This window comes from Barbus barbus, assembly GCF_936440315.1.
Source record: "Barbus barbus genome assembly, chromosome: 19".
Taxonomy (NCBI): domain Eukaryota; kingdom Metazoa; phylum Chordata; class Actinopteri; order Cypriniformes; family Cyprinidae; genus Barbus; species Barbus barbus.
In genome coordinates, this window is record NC_136747.1 from 19,332,427 (window position 1) to 19,354,370 (window position 21,944).

The window sequence follows — 21,944 nt, forward strand, 5'->3', positions numbered from 1 at the left end:
TTTTTTTTTTTAAATGCCTTGATTCTTAACCCCAAGTTGGTCCAGGTGGACCGTCCTTGTGCTGTAAATGTGCTGTAAGTGAAAATGTATTATATGCATCTATTACATGGGCAGGTTGCATAAACTGCCTAGACTAGTCTAAACTAGACTAGTCTCTCTCCACCCTCAATACCACGACTGAGGTGCCCTTGAGCAAGGCACTGTAAGGTACACCCATTTGGCCCAAAAAAGGTATCCAAATAGTGGATGAAGGGTTCCTGTGTGTTCGGTCTTTTCAATGTGCAAAGTTCTTCAATTTAAGTTCAACTCTAATCTGACTCCATTTTATTATGACCTCGTATTTAGCTTGAAATACAAATTGATTGCTTGTCTATTTCTAATTAGTATTCTTCTGATATTTGATTATTCTAGTTAACTCTTGACTTTATATTTACTCGTTCATTCGGTTGCTCATGTCTTTAACAAGGATGCAACGTAATCTACTAGAGTCAATAATTACAGAGTAAAACAGAATAAAGTCAGATGTACCAATTTATTATCAGTCAGGCAAATACTGTATGTATTATGTCAATTACACAGCAATTCAAAGAGATCAAATCATATCAATACAAAACATCGAATTCTCAAAGATAAATCTACGAGTAAAGGATGCATACCTGACTTTACATAGTGTTAAGTATTGAGACACACCACACTACGGGCTTCTGGTTACAGAATCGCCCTGATCCTTTTGCAACATTTTCCTTAAGTACCTCAGACCAAGACCAACACCCCCTGAGATGGAGACAGGAACTAACCATTGGAATTTGCTTTAATCAAGTCGAGTTAGCACCTTTTGGGACAGAAGGTAATTTGCATGAAAACCACTGGGAACTGACCCACCCTCTACAGTATGCAAAATATCTCTGAACTCTTAGGATCCGTATTACCTTTTAGTTTACTTCTTATAAGAATGAGACCATTGTACCAGTCGCCCTGAGACAATTCAAATGATACCAAACATGACTGTAAATATCACTTGCATTAATGTAGAACATTACATTCTACTATCGACCATTCTGAGTGAGCTGAGTGAGTGAAGGATGGGTGAGGGGAAGGAAGGGGATGAAAAGGAACTGATGCCTATGTGAGAGAGGCATTTTCCTGCATTTTCTCTCAGTGGGATGTGGAGACAGATGTCTGTATGTTAATGCACTGTGTGTGTGTTGTCCATCTCAGGAGTTCAAAGTGTCTGAGGTTCTGTAATTCTTACAGCACCGAACCCCCAACTGCTCCCCGGGCGCCGCAGCATAAATGGCTGCCCACTGCTCCGGGGGTGTGTGTGTGTGTGTGTGTGTGTGTGTGCGCGTGCGCACTTTGGATGGGTTAAATGCAGAGCACCAATTCCGAGTATGGGTTACGTCACTTTCACTTATATTTATAGTCAGTTTTTTTTTTCCAAGTATTGAATCCAAAGTAGAAAAACCTAACATGTAGCTAACTTTATGAAAGTGTCAAAGATAAAATGCTGTATAAAATCAATATCACATCACGTTTTTACAAAAAACAGCACTCTCGCTAAACTATATCATATATGAAATCCGTCAGTTGCATATCAATCAAAAACTGAACCCTGGTACGTTAAATGCGTTATTATTTTTAAAGCGCTATTTTGATTGACCCAAATTAAGGCGTTAAATCGACAGCCCTAATTTATTGGCATGTGTCTCATATCAACATGAACAGGTAGAAAGTATTGCTCTAAAATACTGCTAACTTGTGTTTTGATCAACTCCAGTAGGCCAGATGGAACAGCCTTTGAAAATAACCATATTTAGCAATATTTGTGCATGTCACTGTGCTTTGGTGAAGTAATACCACTTTTACAGATAAGCAAAATAAACATTACAGTTATTTTCTTAAACTGAGACATGTTCAGTTGTAAAATTAAGTAATGTTGACCTCAACTGATGAAATAGAAGTGGGCGTTATTTGCCAACTTGTTTAGAACAGAAGTGAGTCATTTGAAATCATTTATCTGATTTCGCAACACAACCTCCACATGTACAAACACTTATAGACGAGCACTGAGGAAAACACATATTCAATTACACTTTATTGTTGGAATTTCTTCCAAAAATTGTCTTGCATCTCACAGCGTCTACTGTCTCACATCAATTCACTTTCACACCAATTACTAACCAAACAATACATTAAACACACCTTAATACAAAAAACAACAGTATAAGTATATAAACACACGGCTACAGTGCATTAGTATAGTCTTTTCTATTTTCCAGAGCCCTATAGACCCCAATTCTGATTTTTTTTTTTCTTTTACAGACTGATAAAATATTTTCATAATCTGTTCAAATCTAGCATGCAACTCTAAGCCTTCTGCTTGATGGCAAAAATGTATATTCCTCATACAAAACATGAGAAGAGTGAGGTCAGCATTTTTTTTTTGTATACCGATCTTGAAAACTTGGCTCAAGCACTTGACCCACAATTTAACAATAAATAAAAAAAAAACAAATAGCAATCTAGCCTTCTTATAATCTATTTATTTGCTCCAAATGACCTTAATCTCTTAAGAAAATAAATACACTGTTGTACCTTACTACAAAGATAGTCTATATGATAAAGCAACACCCACATAGACACCCAAATATAAGACACTTGTTCCATCTGTATTATAACACAAGTACATACATATACAGATCAACGCACTCATCCATGTTGATGTGGTTCAAACACACTAAAAACGTAGGACAGACAGGTGAACATATGACAAACAACTAGTTGCGAAATATGCAGCTTATACTATTGTTGTATATTTGACCATCTTTAACACACAATCAGTTGCAAAAAAGACATTGCACTGCATGATTTAAATGACTAAATGTGGATGAGACAGTTAAACAATCCCTAAACGGTCATGATGGGTGCACTTGTGATTGTTGCTCAGACTTTTTCCTGTGCTGTGCATTGCTGATTTGACAGGTAAGTTTAGAATAATATAATACAAGTAAAAATGCCTTGATTCAAGAATCGGAGAAGTTCTGTAGGCTAGCTATTAATAATGCATATTCATTTATTCAAATTATAGGCCAATATTAACAATGGATATTGTAAATGTATGATTCTAATTTCTGTTTATGCTTATTTTCCTTAAAGCTGGGAAGGGGCATTTTAACCACTTTCATATAGCACGGGGAGTGCGGGTGCTTTTCGAACACGGGGAGATTCTGAACATGCAGTAGATGGAAACAGAGACTCTGATTACTAAAACTGAGTTTAACCCATGGTGGAGAGTCGACCTCAGAGATGTCTAGTGTCAACAAGGTTAACCGTGGAGACTGCTGTGAATAGAAAATAGTTGGTGCTCAGATCTGTACTGGCAACAGCCTGGAAAATAATTACAACAACGAGCTGTAAGTGTTCTCTCTCTCTCTCTCTTCTTACAATTTTGCTACACTTTTTTCAAGCAACTACAAGTGAAGCTATTTATTAAAGCAATTGTTGTGTGTAGTGTATTTTTGCAACGTTGTGGAGCCCCCTACAGTTAAGTGAAGATGTGTGCTATAAATAAGTAAATAAATTTAAAATGCTATCAGTGAAAGCATGCCCTTGTAAGAAATATATAATATGCATTTTTTGCATTTTTCCATTTTCTTTCTCTGTGTGTATACCAATATTGCAACAACAACAACAACAACAAAGATACAATTTACATTTTGAATGTTCTCTGAATTCTGACACAAGTAGTAACATTACGAAGGGGTCCTACTGACAAGACCATATCAATAGGAAAACAAAGCCAAAACCTGGGCATTTCAGTTCATTTAGAAATCCCGGCCAGGACATTTCCAGGAAAAGCAGACGTATGGTCACTATTTAAACATTTTCTGTCTGGATGCAGACACAGCTCCACTTTCCCCAGTGAGAGTCCACTAGAAGCTTGAGCAAATATATTTATAATAATCCTGAATTTAGCATAGCTTTTTTGTACATGTAGGATGGAAACTATAATTGTTTGTATAATCTTGAACAGGGAATCTTGCATCTGCAGGCAGAGCTGCCCAGCCCTTCACCTTCACTTTCACTCAGTTGATGGCAGCAGAGAGCTATTTTGAGGGATCCTGCACTCACACTGCAGCTAAAAAGAACAGTGGATCTGACCGAAGTTCACAAAGTAACAATGTGTGCCATTACTAACTGCATGAGAATAAAAAAAAAAAAATGTACCCATCATAATTAAAATATATATTTAGGGTGTATATTATCAATAATAATAATAATAACATTAATATAGTTAATTATTAACAACATGTACTATATCATATTTAATATTTTTTTACTGTTAATGTTTAGTTATGTTATAAAAGTTAAGCTTTTTTATTATATTCAACTTTCGCAATCATATTTAATAACTACAATATATTTTGGTTCATTTTAAGGTATCCTTGTTACAGTGTAATTAGTATATATTGAGTAGTACTGAGTAATATTAATATTAACATATATATTGTTAATATTAATACCAACATGTACTTATAGTGTTAGAATTAGTATTAGGATTTGATTTAGAGATAGTTGCATGTAATTATGCATTATTTACTGTTATTACTACCATAAGTACAAGTAGCGTGTAACAAGGACACAGTAAAGAAAAAAAAAAAAGAAAGAAAAAAAAAAATTTACCATATTTTTTTGGCTGTATTCGGTTTTCATTGTTGAAATTAAATTTTTTTTTTTTTTTTTTTTATAATATTCAAAAGTTTGGATAAATTAAAAACAATAAGCGAAATTAATCTGTTTCTCATGAGTCATGACTCACAAAGAAAATGTATTTCTTTCTTGTTATATTTCTATATATTATTTTGTGTGAATCAACAAAATCAACTTTTATACTTTTCAAATATACTGTTAAAATACAATCATATGAACAATGCCTTCGGGATTCAGTCATGTTTGACATTACATTATATGTGTTTATTAACAGGCAATATTTGCACCATCGTTTATTTTCAGGGGCATTTTGTCTATAAAAACACACAGTATGTCAACCAATAATTTTAAATATTTTAAATAATTTGTAATTTGCACACACTTGACCTGTACATACACAGTTGTCTATATTATATATTGTTTTTAGTTTTTTTTTTTTTTTGCTGCTTTGTACATTGGTTATTGGCTATTTGTTGTTATTTTGTTTTTATTATCTGTGTCCTGTCCTGTTGCTGTCTTTCTGTTGCACTGTGGAGCTTCTGTCACTACAACAAATTCCTTGTATGTGTAAACATACTGTACTTGGCCAATAAAGCTCATTCTCATTCTGATTCTGATTAATTTCTGTTATCAAACAGGATGAAAATGTTTAGAAGACAAAGCAAATAATTAAAAAAAGCAGCACAAAATAATAAAATCCTTTGCTAATACTGCAAAGTAAAATTGAGGATACAGAACAAACCTGATTAGCAATTAAAGCAGGATTCTAACTAGAACATGTTTTCAGTTTGCCATTGATATTTTGGCAATATTTTCGTCTATACGATTACATTTGAGACAACTTATTCTGTGCCATTTTTGTGACAGTCATGAGCATTTGAAGAAGAAAGGGCTCGTCCGGGATTTGAACCCGAGACCTCTCGCACCCTAAGCGAGAATCATACTCCTACCTAGACCAACGAGCCTAGTTCATGAAATTTACACGTTTTGTCCATCAAGATAATCTTCACAAAAAAATATAACTGACGAATTGTGAAGCCTAAATAAAAGTGCCAGAACTGAAAAGCTAAACTTAGGCTATAAACAAACTACAGCACCACCAGCGCGCTCCCGACAACTTTCTCAAACTTATTTTTAACTGTTCAGTGAAAAGGATTTACTCTATAATTTTAATCCATGCTACATGAACCTTTTCATATAAATTGGAATAAATACAAAACTAGAGCCAAATCAAAACTGAAATGAGACATTAATAATAAATAGTATAGTGAATAAATGAAATAATCTTAACTAAAGGACATTTAAAGCACGTACATTTCGAAATAAGGTGCATTAAAAGTCAATAAATCCTAGATTAATATGAATATTATTTAAAAAAACGTATCCCCGCGTGTTTAATCTTTTAAATAACAGTAGAGTGCGCGAGTTTTTGGATATGGTAAGATTACACTTATTTTAATGAACAAAGTACCACATTTCAGCTCTGATTTTGTTAGGGTAGTAACACAATGTTATTTCCCCCTCACTGGAAAAGCATGGTCTTGACCCAGAATGGTCTACATAAAATCATTTCTGCTGCTCGACAAGAGCTAGGCTTATTTAGTGTGGTCAATTTTGTCTAAAAATTATATTTTGTTTTTATGGTTTGCCCAAACACTAACCACGCGGCGGCAGTATTCATCAAACACTCTAGAAATCAATTGCGCATGTCTTAAATCGAAATTGGAAGTGGGAGGGTTTTTTATTTTATTTATCTTTTAGTAAAAATCGCTCGGTGGCACGGACAGGTATTGAGGAGCTCATGTTTCATTAATACTGTCCTTAACCAAAAAAAAAAAAAAAAAAAAGGTTTCTTACATGTGTTATACAGTTTATCTCGGTTGATGTACGTCACGTTGGATTCAATGTGGCGCTGCCTACCTTACGCGTTAAATGTGTTTGCTCTTGTGATAATTAACAGTTTTTCTTAAATCAACAATTTGTGATCAGTATAAACTGTAATATGCTTATTTTCCAGTGCATTGAGGAGAACTGAGCTCATTTACGCGGGATGCAAGTTTAGTTAACACACAAATGCACGTTTTTGTTAAGGTTACTCGCGGTTGGCTTCAGTAATGCTTCCGTGCAGCGGCGTTTCGAGGATCAAATTGAAGAGGGATTCGTTTAAAATCAATAACAAATTAGAGCCGAACAAACGCAGATGGACTAGACCTAAAACTGTGTCTGGTTTACCTCCACTTGCTGATCGTGGCATACAGGTACAAGACCAAGCCAGTTCTCCAGCTCCGGGGGCAGCAGATGTCGTTTCCCCAGAAATACACGCCAAGGACCGCGAACCACCGTCCCAATTTGACGGGCAAGCGAGATCCAAACACGACGCTCATGCGGAACATGACGGCTGCGGAAGGGGTTATAATCAAGGTACTTTCCCATCCACAGTCAGTGGCTTTAGTAACTGTCAAGGGGAAGGAACTAAAGCTCAAAGTACCTGTACTAGGAGTCAGCCACCGTCCAAAAAGATGCCGAAACGGTTGTCTGAACATAGAAAAGAGTTTTTCTACCGTTTGCGTTTAGCTTTATGCTTAAAACGTCGAAATGGCGGGAAGCGTGTGATCCAGGGGCCGACAGAAGTGCAGTGCCATGCTCTGTCTTATATAAACAGTAACGTGTCGGTTGAGTCAGATAATATTTCTATTAAATCTACGATCTGTGGGGAATCAGGGGAACAAACTCCACCTGCCCAGCTAGACCCACAGTACGATCAAAACACTGGCGGCCCAGATTATTTGGGGCAAGAAAAGCCTCATGCCAGACGGGGAAGACCGAGGAAACTGTTTATTGATCATTTTGGTGGCCCTGATGGACGGGTGAAAACTACCATCAAGACGGACTCTCGGCGAACCCATGCAAGTAAAGCCAGGCGCGCTATTTCTGGACAAACACCAAGTAAGGGTCAAGACGTTCCTATGCATACAAATACTGGGGGTAATTTAGTGGAAAGGTGGGATTTATTTCCAGACCTCATGTTTCACAGGCAGCAAAATGTCAGTTAGGGTAACTACAGGCCCTTCAAGACATAGAAGAGATAAGCAAGAGTTTATCATAAGGGCATTTGCAAAATCATATTGATATACTTTCCTAAAGTGATACTCCACCCAAATAAATGAAAGTTCTCTTATCTTTAACTTTACCCTCATGCCATCACTGATGTGACTTTCTTCATATGAACATTTTTAGAAAAATAATCCATGTCTGAGTCTAGGCTATATAATGCAAGTGGATTGAAACCCAAAAGTTGATGCTTGGAAAAACCACACAATGTGATTGTAATAGTAATCCATCCGACCCCAATGAATGAATCAATGGGCCAGAAGTGATGGTTCATAGTTAGTTAAAAATTAAGTGTATTCAAACATTTTTCATATGCCAATTGTTTCAGTTCAAAAGACAATTCAATTAATTCACTGACATCATATAAGCAACATTGTGAACAAGGTTGGTGTTTTTGAAGCGTCAACTTTTGGCTCACTATCCACTTGTATTATATTGCCTCAGAGAGATGGCTTTTCCTTCTAAAAATCTTCATTTGTGTTCATCTGAACAAAAAGGCATATATCCAGACACATGAGGATGAGTAAATGGAAGAATAAAAATTTTGGGGTGAAGAATCCCTTTAAGATAAGGTCACAATATTTAATGGTAATATAAGGGTTTTGGGAGATGGTTATAGTGAGGCTATTTATATTAGTATTGCATTTTTGCTCTCACCCTTCTCACCTTCTTTGTCTCTGATTTCAGATATCAGTTCAAAACTTGAGCTGAGACGACAACTTAGGTCAGACACAAGGAAAGGCCGCAAACGATTGGTGAAAAATTCGTGCTGTGCTTTGTGTGGTGATGTAAAATACACTCCTCCCCCTAGTAAGAATCTGGCCCCTTTACTCAGTCACAGGTCTAGAGCTGACCACCCCAGCCGGACTGTGTGCCAGAAAGATGCTGGTCATATCACAGAGTCCCCGACCGCAATGAATTTCCGCTTCGAGAAATACCCCATGGTGAATCTGTGCGATGTAGCCAGAGTGTTTGACCTAGCCTCTCGTGATTTCTCATGCGTCTTACCAGCAGTACTAAGACAAAAGAGGAGGTGCAAAAGAGTGCAGTGCTTAAGGAAAGAATTTGATTTTCTTGTGCATCCTCATCTCCACGGCATCAAGGAGTGTAGAAGTAAGATTGCCAACCAGTCCTGGGAAGTTTCCACACCAACCCATAGCTGTGCTTCTTTTTCATCAGGTGATCCACCATCTGGAGCTACGAGCAGCACATACGTTTCAGATGCAACTGAGACTCCTGATGGATCTGCCAAGGAATGGGATGCTTGTCTTGCAAGGAATCCAGACTGCGAGAGTATGAGACAGACCAACGTCGAAGGAACTGACTCTGTACTCCCAGGGTGTGATGACAATGCTCCTGTTTTGCATTTCTGTGAGAAAGACAAGGCCTGTCCAATGACAAACATCTCTGAAAGTCCTACCAGCCCAGCACGTCGTGTACCACCTCTAATACTCAGACGCGTTGCGGTCAATGGTGTTGGTTTCAGAGGTGGTGGTGATGATGATGGGGAGAACAGTGGTCATTCACTGAATGAAGAGAAAGAGAAGGACAGTAGTAATGAGGATTCTGACAGTGAAGTGAACTCGCCGGAGAGTTTCTCCTGCCAGCGAGTGCAAGCCTACATATTTTTCCCTCAATCATCATGTGCTCGCACATACAAGACTTGGCCCTTCCCAAAAATGGGCCCTCCTAACGAACTCAGGTCACCGTTGCACTCTGGACCCCGCTGGATCGTGACCACTTCATTTCCTGCCATAGTTCAAAACGAACTGTCCAAACCCACAAAGCAAAGCAAAAGCAGTGATGAAACAAGAGAGGTACTGGATGGGCAACCACTTTGTTCCTTTGTGCCAGGTGAGACCACATTAGCAGTGTTGGAAAGGACTCAGAGAGGTCGAGCACAAAGTCTTAATCCAAGTTGTACAATGACACAGGATAGTTTTATTTCAAGTCTTGCAGACCACAACAGTTGCCGTTTAGAAAGTAGAGACATACTGGAGCAGCAGCTTTCTGCATCAGGTGAAATGCTGCCCACTTGCACACTTGAGAAGACTCCAAAAGATCGAGCAGAAACACTTAAACCAAGAGGTTCATTGATGCAAGATTGTTGTATTTTAAAACATGTGGACCAAAACAGTTGCAGTTTAGAAACTACAGACATACTGAGCCAGCAACCTTCTGCGTCTGGTGAAAAACCGCCCACTTGCACACCTGAAAGGACTCCAAGGGGTCTAGTGCACAGTCCAAAAGTCATACTGACTCATGTTTCCAAACCTGCAGAGCATGAGTCAAACCAAAGTGTAAAGAAGGCTTTGGAGGATGTTCTTGAGTCCTCTGTACCTGTAGTGACTGAACAAGTTAACATCTGCAAATTAAATGGTCTTGGCTATGCAACATCATTAGAGGAGTGCGGTCTTTTAAAAAATAATTGCCTGCTCAAGAAGTCCGATCAGAAAGTGCTCTCAAGTGGGTTCGAAATTCAGGCTGATTTCATAAGGGAAGATCAAAAATTGTCCAAAGATGTTTCAGATCTCGAGATCAGTCCTGTTAGCCAAACCTCAAGAGCTCAGTCAGTTGAGGGTCAAGAGTGGAACAAAAATAGTAATGGTCAAACTCTCTACAACCCTGGGTCACTTTCGGAAATATGTCTTAAAGTAGAAATGCTAAAAGCACAGCATCCTCCTTTAGTGACAACAACTTCTGCAATGGACCAGGATGCTGATCGTGATGCTTCAAATTCTGCCACACTGTATACAGCCGGCAGCAGTCCTGACTGTTCAGGAGAAGAGATGCAAAAGCAAGAATTTGACAGCTGTGCAATCACAGACGACTCCTCTGAAGATGAAAACGAACATGTCACTAGTCTGTCTTCAGATGACTCTGTGGAACACGATGCTGCTGTGAGCTCACAGTCTGATGGTGATGGGACAAGTCCAATGAATGATGAAGAACAAGGCTCCACCCCTCAACAATTTCCAGTGGTTGCCGACAGTTTCTTGGATGTTTCTCGAGCATATGAAGAAGATGTCCTTGTACTGGATGTGATACAAGATGATCCAGAGTTGTTTGGGGCTGTTGTCACTGGAAATGTGAGTAAACGCGATCCATCAGCAGAGGAGAATGGAAAGACACCGCAGAAGACAGAGAAACTTCAAACAGGAAACCATTGCAAGATTGTCTGGGACCTAAATGCAGATGGGTAAGTCAATTAATATATAACAATATATTGTACATAATGACAGATCTTTTTAAATGCCCAAAGAAGGTCTTATGACTGAAAGATTGCTGTTTGCGTGAATTTTCTCTTCTTCTTTTTTTTTTAATGATACATGCAGCTTTAGCATTTGTTGTTTCTTAAATTTGCTTTCATGTCTTTTTTTTTTTTTTTTTTTTAAAGCTCCAGAGAATCTTGCCCAACTGCTGCAGACGTCGAGACTGATAGTATGAAAGTTGGCGGTTCTCTGACAGGTCTGACTGAAATGTTTTAAACCATGATAATTTAGATTTTTGCTTCTGTCCTAATGCTGATTTATGAGTTTAGTCTGTGCAAAGGTCCCATTGTCTTAATGGATAAAATTTTGTTGTCCGTCAAATATTTGGACTTTTCCTATCTTATTTTTTAAAAAAGTGACAACTTCTGTTTCTCACCTACAGTTAAGGAGACAGACAATTACAAAGCTCAGCCTGTCCAGGAAATTAGTACTTCAAAGTCAGAGGTCAGTTTGTATGCATGTCTTGAAACATTTTGTATTTGTAATAACATTGCTGACAATTGAACAGCATTGTGATAATTTAATGTGTTTTTTATTTGGCTATTATGTTCCCAAAGGGTGTGTCGTTATAGTAATTGTTTGGTTTCTCCTCAGGCAAAAGAACCAGTAAGATTTTATGGGAAATCTGTTTGTTGCTGCTATTGGCACAGAAATTAAACTGTACTTTTAAAAGTCATTTTGTCATTTTGATGAGCTAAGGGTTGATATTTGATATCTTCTTGCAGAATGCCTCAGACTACAAAAACAACCTAGAGATGAGACAAACAAATGGAATTACAGTAATAAACGCAAGACTTATGATGGACACATGCAGTAACGGTAGGTCAAAAGCAAACATCAATGGGTTCTGTGGCACTTTAAATACAGAAAACCTACATTTTACTGCTGGTTATACCCTGTATAATTGTGTGTGAGACAAATAAAAATCTTGAATCTTGAACCTAAGATTAATCTACCTGAAATGTTCATAATTTCACGTAAGAATTGTGTATCTTCTATATATGTGGTCAAATTAATCGAAGCAAAACTGTCGCATTCTGTTTTATGTCCAAGGGTATGACGTAACTCCAAAAGAGACTTCCACTTTGAGAACTTTAAACAGTAATGTGAGTATACTCCATCCGTGACATGGATAGATGAGAGATCGATTCTGTTCATTCTTCCATTACTTTACTGTTTTTGAATGCATTATCTACATCGGTGCTTCCCAAACCTGTCCTGGAGGCCCCCCTGCCCTGCACCTTTTGTATGTCTCCCTCATCTAACACACCTAATTCCACTCTTCAGCTCATTAGTAGAGACTGCAAGAACTAAATTGGGTGTGTCTGATTAGGAAGACATACAAAATGTGCTGGGCAGGGGGTCCTCCAGGACAGGTTTGGGAAGCACTGATCTACATATTAGCACATTTCCAACCAAACTTCTCTCTGTCTTCAGTATTGTTGGTTCTACTTTAGTGAATATAACTCCTGCATGCGAAGTGTCTGTTGGTTCCTGCACGTACCAAGAGATGGAGATGAAAAGGTGTGTGTTATAATTTAATTCTGGTTCAGTGTTTTTTGAAACGAGTGCCCCCTTCTGGTTAAATTCAGATTGAGTCCTGTGTTTGTAGGCTATGATTGTCTTGAGGCTTGTTTTTTATGTTTCAGTTCTGCATGGATACAGTGAAGAAGTTCTGTCATACTGGGAAACACGCTCTTATTCTACGAGCAGGTAGTGGGACTTTATTAAAGCAATTATGCTGATGAATAATCCCATGTTGACTGAATGGCTTTTCTGTATGTCTTTCTACGTGAAGTGGAGGTGTTTATGGGATATTACAGCAGTTGTCCTCCCAGCGTGAGTTTCAGCCAGGAGATTGTCAACTCTCTGCTGTCATCTCTCCTTAATTTTTCTTTGCTGGGAGAATTTGAGGCAGTCATTAACTTGCTTCTCAAACACAAGAGGCTGGTGAGTGTGGGTGCTTGGAATCATTTGCTTTTTTGGAATCTAATTTTACATATATAATAACTTTTTATTTTTTCTTTCCTTATGTCAGCCTCCACCTGAGATTATATTAGCCGTTTTTAAACTTGTGATGGAAAGAGGGCTGATTAACTCTGTACCTGAGCTCATTCACCTCACCTCAAAGGTAATGCTCACATTTAAAGCATCAGATCATAGTATTATAAAGGGAAAGGGAATGGGAAGTGGTGTGTGGCCAAGTATGGTGACCCATACTCGGAATTTGTGCTCTGCATTTAACCCAAGTGTACACACAGTAGTGCCTTCGGTGCCTTGCTCAAGGGTCTCACCTCAGTCGTGGTATTGAGGGTGGAGAGAGTGTTGGTTATTCACTCCCCCCACCTACAATCCCTGCTGGACCTGAGACTCGAACCCGTAACCTTCGGGTTACAAGTCCGACTGTCTATCCATTAGGCCACGACTGCCTAATATATAGGGAGTTAAGAGATGGTGCCCTATTGCATCTTATTTAAGATTAGCTTTGATGTCCATTTAACGTGTGTTTGTATGTTTAGATTGTCGAGGCAGGGTGTGTATTCAGTGTGGATCAGTGTGAGGTCATGCAGAGTCATCTCCAAATGATGCAGGTTCCTAGACAGCAGATGGACATTTTCCTTGCTGTTAAATGCAGGTATGCAGCCTCTCACAGCAGATCATTTGCATTAATGGACTTTGTTGTTTTATCATATTACATTACAGTGAAATCCTCATATGATATCACAAAAACATGTTGTTATATTTGTAGAGCTCTGGTAACTAATCCCCATTCCTCCGAGCTGTCAGATCTGGCCCAGGCTGTTGTTAGGGTTGAGGTAAGATCGCTACCTCATTTTCCATAATACTTCTGTAGACCTTTTGCTCCATTTTCATTTCTATATACTGCCATTAACATAAAAATGCCATTATTTTCAGTATAATTAATTTGTGCTGAGGTTTTACGTTTGTGTGTGTGTGTGGCCAGATGCTGAAGCATCAGGAAGACTGGGCTGGACTGGCTCTAGTATTCTGCAATGTTTGTGTGGGGTCACACAGTCAAATGGAACTTCTCCGGTTTTGCTGCTGCGTTACCATGGCACTGCTGAAGGAGCCCAAAGGCAAACTCACCCTACCGTATGAGCTGTTTGCTGAATCAGGTACACAGTGTGAAGCAATTCATATGTGCAGTAGCACTCAAACGTTTGGAGTTAGAAAGATTTTTCAAAACCTTTTTGAAAGATGTCTGCTTTTATTTAAACAAAACATTTACAACATTTTTGAAATGCTATTACAATTTAAAATGGCTGCATTTAAAATATACACTCTATTCAAGATTTGAAGTGGAACAAAACCTTTCATCTCATCAAGTTTTCTTAAAGGTGCCATAGAATGCATTGATACAGTATTTTAAATTGGCTACATAGAAGGTATGTGGCTTAGGTAAGGGCAAAAAATCTCCAGAAATGATTTTACATGTCCATTTACAACCCTAGGATTTCTCCCTAGAATAAAACGGTCTGTTATTGGCTTATTCGGCAAGGTCATGAATAATAATGAACTCTGCTCTGATTGGCTGTTTCACAGTGCTGCTCAATGTTGAGCTCTGCTCTGATTGGCTGTCACAGTGCGGCTTATTTCAGTAACTCAGCAAGAAGGAAACACAGGGAGGAAAATATGTATTTAAATACTTTCTCTCGCAGTTATATCGTCGGGTAATTATACTGTATATAAAATGCGGGCATCAGGGAGCCGTTATTAATATGCGGGGCATTGAAACTGCTTTTGTGCGATCGGTCGATGACGTTATAGTTTCACTTTCAAGAGACGCGATTGCACGAACTCTGTTTATATTATGGAGCGTCAGTACTTACCACACATTTTACAAGATCAGATGCTTGTCAGTGGTGCTCAGGATCTGTAAATCATTCGCCATCATCCTCATCTCTCCTTACTCTGTGATAAGTGAAATCTTATGTACTGCAGTGTAACAGGAGCGAACCATGTCCCTTTAGTGGCTCGCTTTAATTTAGTAGAACACGTTATTTGCTTTCCGTGCCTTTTGGAAAACAGACACCAAACCATCCCTGCACTTCATCCCCTGCACAGCCTAGAACATAACATTTTTATTCATGGTCTGCCATTTTCGCTGTTGTCCGCGCTTGTTTATTTACAATACCTGCAGAACTTCTGATGGTTCACCTGGCGGCTGGCCTCGAACAAGGGCGGGTTTATGCAAATGTTGGGGGAGTAGTGATCCCGACTGTTGCGTCACAGTCGGTGTTATGTTCTGATTCGCCTGTTTTTCAGTGGTCTTTTTTAATCACAAAATTTACATAAGGAGGAGAAAACTGTGGTGTTTGAGGCTCACTGTATGTCATTTTCATGTACAGAACTGTTATTAACTATGCCAAGGTAAAGACAGTTTTTTCATTCTATGGCACCTTTAAAACCTAAAACCAAAAATGGTTCTTGTCTTAGATTAACTTTGATTTAACTTATTTGATCCACTTCAAATGTTGACTACTGTATTTTAAAAATGTGATTTATTCAGTATCACGTGAATGTTAAAGTTTTACACAAGCTTACTTTTTTGTGTGTCGTTTAAATATAGTCCGTTTCTGTTATATGAAATGAAACTAGTTTTTCTATGTTTTTAAATCATTCATCAATTGGAAATTGAGTATTCTGAATGAACTTCTCTTAAGTCCTGATCTGTCTCTGAATAAATTCAGTTATCTGAATTAAATCCTGATGGGATTCTTAAAATGAATTGTTTGAAAGGTTCGAGAACCCTCATGTTTTAAGTGGATTGTCATGTCTCTTTCTGTCAGTATGTCAGCAAGTCTTGTCCAATGACATGATAAAAACCATCCTGGGGAGAATTGGAGTCTCTCTGATCTTCAGGTACCACAGGACACGAGATTGGAATAAGGTGGGAGTGTGTCCTTTTTGTGGAAGCGTTCTGTACAGCAGTGAACCTTTGACTGACTGCTGTGTGTACTGTATGTCTTGCATGTGCTCAGGGAGTGAAGCTGGTCAGTGTGATGTTCAGACTACACATTGAGTTCATCACTCTGAAAGGGCTTATGGGAAATGAGAACAGGGTGTCTCGCTGTCAGCTGGTCACATTGGCGACGGAGTTCTTCCTCCATAGCGGGAGTATTGAGGGAGCTTTAAAAATGCTGAGAGGTAAAGGTGAGATTTTGTGTGTGCTGTCCAGAGTCAGTAAATAAGGTATCATTTGTGTATGTGTTTGTGTTCCATCAGCTGATGGCTGGTTTGTGAGCTCCAGCATGTGGCCTTGTGAGCAGGCTGACATCGAAAATCGAAAACTTGTCCTGACGCTCTTAGCCGGGAAGACTTCACACAGAGACGCCTATGAGATTCTTACCAACTTACCTGGAATCAGACAACTGATAAGTGAGTTATTGGTAATCATCATCTCTCATTGCAATATACTACCATTCAAAAGTTTGAGATCAGTAAGTTTTTTTTTTTTTTATTTCTTATGCTAGCCAAGGTTGCATTTAATTACAGTAAAATGTTTTAAATAGGGGTGTCGAAATTAATCGATGCATTGCGATGCGGACGTGGATGATTCTGCATCGATGCAGTAATAGACCATAATCGTGCGTGTGCACGAAAGTCACGTACTGACAGGCTTTTGCGTGTGCTTTGTGTCTGTTGTCCTTAAGCTCGCGGCTGCGGTTAAATGCACTTACATCTACTTTTATGATACGAAATCGATGTAAACAGTCAGTTATGTTTTCAGAACAGGACAAAACATCTAATATGTGGAAATAGATCTGTGCATTATTGTGAATGCAGTCTATTAAAGCTGCCGGTGGCTATGATCTCCTCAGTAAAATCAAATGGCAATATTGCTGAGAAAAAAAGAAAAAAACATGATTATGATTATCTGTAAACTTTCGATACTTAAAGAACTCCCAGATACTGAAAGTGCTTTTTGTTTATCACTTGTAATTGTCCCCCCCCCCCCCCCCCCCCCCCCCCCCCCCCCCCCCCCCCCCCCCCCCCTTATTACTTTATATTTGCTCGTATGTTTTGACGCTATATTTACTTTTAATTCTTAACAGTAATTAATAAATTAATTAACATAATTATTTTAAAAAGTAGCCTGCTTTTATAATTTAATAAAAATGCACAAAATAAATTTGATATAATCATGATGCATCGTGATACTGAATTGAATCCAATCGTTGACATGATAATCGGAATCGAATTGAATCGTGAAACCAGTGCCGATTCACACTCCTAGTTTTAAAATGTATTAATTTTTTTTTTTTTTCTATCCTATTTCTAACAGTATTTATTTGAAACATATATTTACAAATGTTTTTAATGTCACTTTTGGTCAATTTAATGCATGTTTGCTGAAAAAAGTATTAATTTCTTACAAAACACCACAGACTTTTCCACAAACAAAAATATATACACACTCAAAAAAATTAATTAATTGGATGAACTCAGTTTAATTGAGGGCAGGATTTCCATCCAATAAATGTGTAGCCCCAACTCATAAAAAACAAATTAATGCGATGAAATGTAATTGAGTTGGGCCAACTCAATTTGATCAAATATAGTTTAAATGAAATTGATACATTGATGAAGTGATTTTTTTTTTTTTTATGCTTGTTGAACTCAAACTAAAACATTTAACTGGAAGATAAATTATTAGGCAGACATCCTTCTACACTAAAAAAAAAAGATTCGTTGGATTTACTTAACTTTAAACCCGGTACACACCAATCCGACGGTCGGCCGTCGGGCAGTTTTTGTTCGTCGGCCGACAAGGTTTTGTCAGTGTGTTCCGCGCCGTCGGCTGAAGTTGGTCCTCGTCGGCTTGTTTTCGGCGTCAGAGCTCGTCGGTCAGTTTGGCCGTCTGATCATTCTGATTGGCTGTTCAGCTGGCGAACCAGTGCGTGAGGAAAAAACCCTTACTTGGCCATCGGGTGTCAGGGCAACTTTGGACCAAGACACTGCCGATGCTCCCCGCAGTCTGCTTTAGGCATTAGAATAATATATAAACTGAACAGTGTTGGAGAATCTTTTTTTTGTTTTTGTTTTTTGAGTGCACTACCATGTAAAAGTAAGATTTTTAGTTATTATTTTTTCAGAGAAATTAACTTTTATCCAGCAAGGATGTTTTATGCATGTATGTTTTTACCTCAGAAACATTATTCATTGTAGTTTAGTCTATTACAATTAGGACTGTCAATCACTTTATTGACTTAAATTGAATTAATTTCTTAATATGCTGACTAATTGATTGAATTTAATTATTTTTCAGATGGTGTGCAGATAAACGAATATGCTGAAACATTCAATGCTCATCTGCGTCTGTGCTTGGTAAAGCAGACGTTACCAGTCGCTGCAGATATCCTTGAGTTCATGCTATTACATGGTATGGTGCCTGAAACCCTCGAGCTACAGAAACTCATCCATAAACTGGGCAAACAGAACAACTGGAGCCGTGCCAGGGCACTTTTTAAACGTGAGTAAGATAACTTCAATTATTTAATTATTGTAATTTTTATTTTTTTTACCTGATTTTATTTGTAAGATGTTTTTGATGTGGCATTCAGTATTGCCCAGCATGACACCAACACACAGAATATCCTGTTTGTGTGTTCCAGGTGCTCAGTCAGCAGGGTTTTACTCTGCAGTGGTGTGTGAAAGAGACGCAATGTTTCTGCCATGTAATCTCAGTGAAATTGAAATGACGTTGGCATTCGAGATGTTCATCACCTTTATTAATACTAAACTACTGGCCCCTGCTGGAGCCTCCCAACCACTTCTCATTACACTCAGACGGTAAGTGTGTATAATAGGCAAATGAGCTTGCAAGCATTTTAATATTTAGTCGTGATTTTGTGAGTATGTGAGTTGTTTGGTTTAGGCATGCCGATATTGAGGATGTAACGGAGAGCGTGTACTTGGCGGCCGGTTGTCGGCTTCTCTCCGCGGCTCTCATACCAAACCCCAAATTGAGCATCCGCTACACAGCTGTCAATAAAAGCCAAGAACAACTCTTTCACCTGGACCGTGCATCTGCCCACAAATGGTTTTTGCAGAACGAGCGGTGGGCACGAGAGATTTGGGCAAGCTAGCATACACACACACATGCTTGTGAACAGTCCCAAAAGTAACAAATGTCTCAGTCTAATCAAAGGTTAATTTAAATGTTACAGACTGTTGAAACTGAGACTTCTCAAAACTGGTTGCACAATATTTTGTGGTGTTTGTTTTATATATTTCTTTAAAACATTATTGAAGGACAAGACTGCTAAGTTTTGAGTTGTAAAAAGAAAGGTTTTGTAATGCTTAATTTCATGTTCTTAACAATTTCAACTTCCAGAGATTTACTTAAGTCGTTCATGTGGATAGAACAAAACAATTAACATCAACCAACCAGTAACTGTTGCCCCAAATATATAAATATATATATATATATAAAAAAAAGAAGTTTAAAATAGTTTTGAATTTTTGGAACTCCATTTTTTTCTACTAATGGCTTTGATAAAGATTTAACAACAGAGTTACTTTCGCTGTTACCATTTGCCTTACCTATAAGAAATTGTCCAGTTCATTTGGTGATTAAACCGCAAAAACATATGGTACACCTGGTAGCTCTGAAAGGCACTTATGTACATTCATATGAAAGACATTCCATCATTGGATACAATTTTGTGTAGTTCTGCAGTGTGCACATTTCAGTTTGTTCAGTTTAACTGAAAATAATTACAAATAAATTTCAAATCAATACCAATCTGAAGTCAGCTTTTTATTGCATTTTGTCCACAGGGAGACAAAACCATGTTTTTGTTTTTCAAGTGCCATTTCTATGTATGTCTGTCTTTAACAAAATGAGAATACGTTGCTGTATGTGACACTTTGTCAGACTCCTATATTTAGTCATGGCCAATATGACCCCTATATTTAGTCATTGCCTCGCTCTTTTTCATGGATAAGGAATTTTACCTCAAAAGTAATTAATCCAGAGTTCACATGAAAATCTCATTTTTATTTTGGAGTATATGGATTTACCATCAATCCTATTGTTTTCGGAAATGCTCTTAATATTTATTATTGGCCATAAATAACAATTAACGCTTTTCTTTTTTCTTGTGCGAGAAGTTTAAAATTAAAATGACAACACTGATTTTTTTATATATGTTTAAAACTAAAATGACAACACTGATTTTTTTATATACGTTTCCAAAAGCAACTTTATGTAGCAAATTCTGTGTTGAAAACAAGGCAGTAATGGCTCCTTAGAAGTTTTAGGTGGCATATTCTCAGACTTGGACCTCCAGACTTCGCGGCAGCCCCTGCTATTCTCCATCATCACCATCCCCTCATCCTCCTGTGTCAACAATAGATCTGCTGCCGTTATTGTTTGAGGGACGCTCAACCTCCGGTGCCCCACATGCGAACAGTCTCTACTCATGTCTGTGGGTGCTTTTTCCTCCACAGATCTGCTTCTCAGTGGATTGCTGAATGCAGTTGTGGCTGCAAAAAAATGGAGAAAACTATTCCAACCCGCAGTGCTGCTCGTGTGATGAGGGGAACCCCGCGGGCTTCTACTGTCTGGACTGTCAACTGTGTGGTCAGACATGGTCAGAAAACAAAACACAAACACCAAAGATTTGAATGAGCACATTATTTGCTCATTTAATGAATCTGATAAGGGTTCCGTATTATCTAACTACAGAGGCAGTTATGTATACGTTAATATTTCTATGGTGCCTAAGACACTGTTTAAAAGTGTGTAGATAAGTTACCATTTAGAGATAAGAGAAAGAGAAGTTAAGTTTTATCTATGCAGTACTTTTTCACTTTGATGGGTCTAGGAACTGGAACAATGGCGTTTTGAAGTTTAAAGGTGTGTGTGTGTGTGTGCGAGAGAGAGAGAAGCTGGAATACTGGTGTCTCTTACCTAAATAAGGTGGTGGAAACTAATGTTGCTTATAGCGCTCACCATCTGTGGACTTCAAACAGTTCATATGCAGTTTTTTGTGAACTGGTTTTCACTTCACGCTTTAGTGAATGTCTGATTCTCAGACGCTCAGATGTGTCCAAACTAGATACACATGAACTGATTTTTAGGAAGTATAAGACCAATGGAATAACGGTCAGTACGTTAAAGTGTCCTCTGCTGGTGATTATGCAGTCTTATGCTTTCATGTATTGACTTGTTTGTAAAATTTCAGATTAAATACAAGTTGTAATTAAATAGTCATGCCTCAGTTTGTAAAAACAATCAAAATACAATGAGTTCATACTATTTTGGCTAAATGGATTTTTCCCTATACATATTTCACTCAATCTTGTATGTGTAAGTGAAAGAGAAACAGAAACATGCCCTCATATGATCTTTATAGCTGCACAAATGAAATGATTTAAAATGTGATCACAATGAGGTACTGTTCATCACTGTTCTCACACATCTATTTGTTTGTGCCTGCGAAAAAGAGCATAAACTAAAGAGGAAACATGAGATGGCATGGGTGAATATAAAAAAAACTTGCAAGATATTTTTCAGTTAACCGGACTTATGCAATTTATTTATCTTGATGAAATGCATCCTATTTCAACGGTTTCAGCTCTGAAAAGGTTTTGATTATAAACTCTAAAAACCTCCCAATTCTTAACCAGTTCATTTCATTTGGCATGATTTATTTAACCTGATGCTGCACCAAAACACTGTACTGTGGCATTCTAACAGAAATATCTTAAATACATATATACACTTGATTTGCATAATAATGGTGACTTGTGATATGTATCTAGTAGACACACCCTTGGTGTTGTGGTACCACAAAACCTCTTGATCTCAGCCACATCTCA

General features: G+C 38.0%; 1 protein-coding gene across 1 annotated transcript; it reads left to right on the top strand.

The window, feature by feature from the left end:
• Positions 1 to 6,586: 6,586 nt before the first annotated feature.
• Positions 6,587 to 19,530, top strand: LOC306885212 (uncharacterized protein). The gene is made up of 19 exons (XM_079441603.1): positions 6,587 to 7,656; positions 8,509 to 11,020; positions 11,219 to 11,289; positions 11,476 to 11,537; positions 11,819 to 11,912; positions 12,147 to 12,199; positions 12,531 to 12,617; positions 12,743 to 12,806; positions 12,892 to 13,043; positions 13,132 to 13,224; positions 13,613 to 13,728; positions 13,843 to 13,909; positions 14,059 to 14,230; positions 15,905 to 16,005; positions 16,097 to 16,262; positions 16,341 to 16,493; positions 18,385 to 18,588; positions 18,731 to 18,908; positions 18,994 to 19,530. Exons 1-19 carry the CDS (start codon positions 6,825 to 6,827, stop codon positions 19,202 to 19,204), a joined length of 5,388 nt encoding a protein of 1,795 aa, XP_079297729.1. The 5' UTR covers positions 6,587 to 6,824; the 3' UTR covers positions 19,205 to 19,530.
• Positions 19,531 to 21,944: the final 2,414 nt, after the last annotated feature.

Bases quoted from the DNA above. Each gene is read 5' to 3' on its own strand.
- LOC306885212 (XM_079441603.1), top strand. From the start codon at position 6,825: ATGCTTCCGTGCAGCGGCGTTTCGAGGATCAAATTGAAGAGGGATTCG. The intron at 12,200-12,530 runs GTGAGTATACTC...CTCTGTCTTCAG, and splicing joins TGAGAACTTTAAACAGTAAT to TATTGTTGGTTCTACTTTAG. The intron at 12,618-12,742 runs GTGTGTGTTATA...TTTATGTTTCAG, and splicing joins CAAGAGATGGAGATGAAAAG to TTCTGCATGGATACAGTGAA.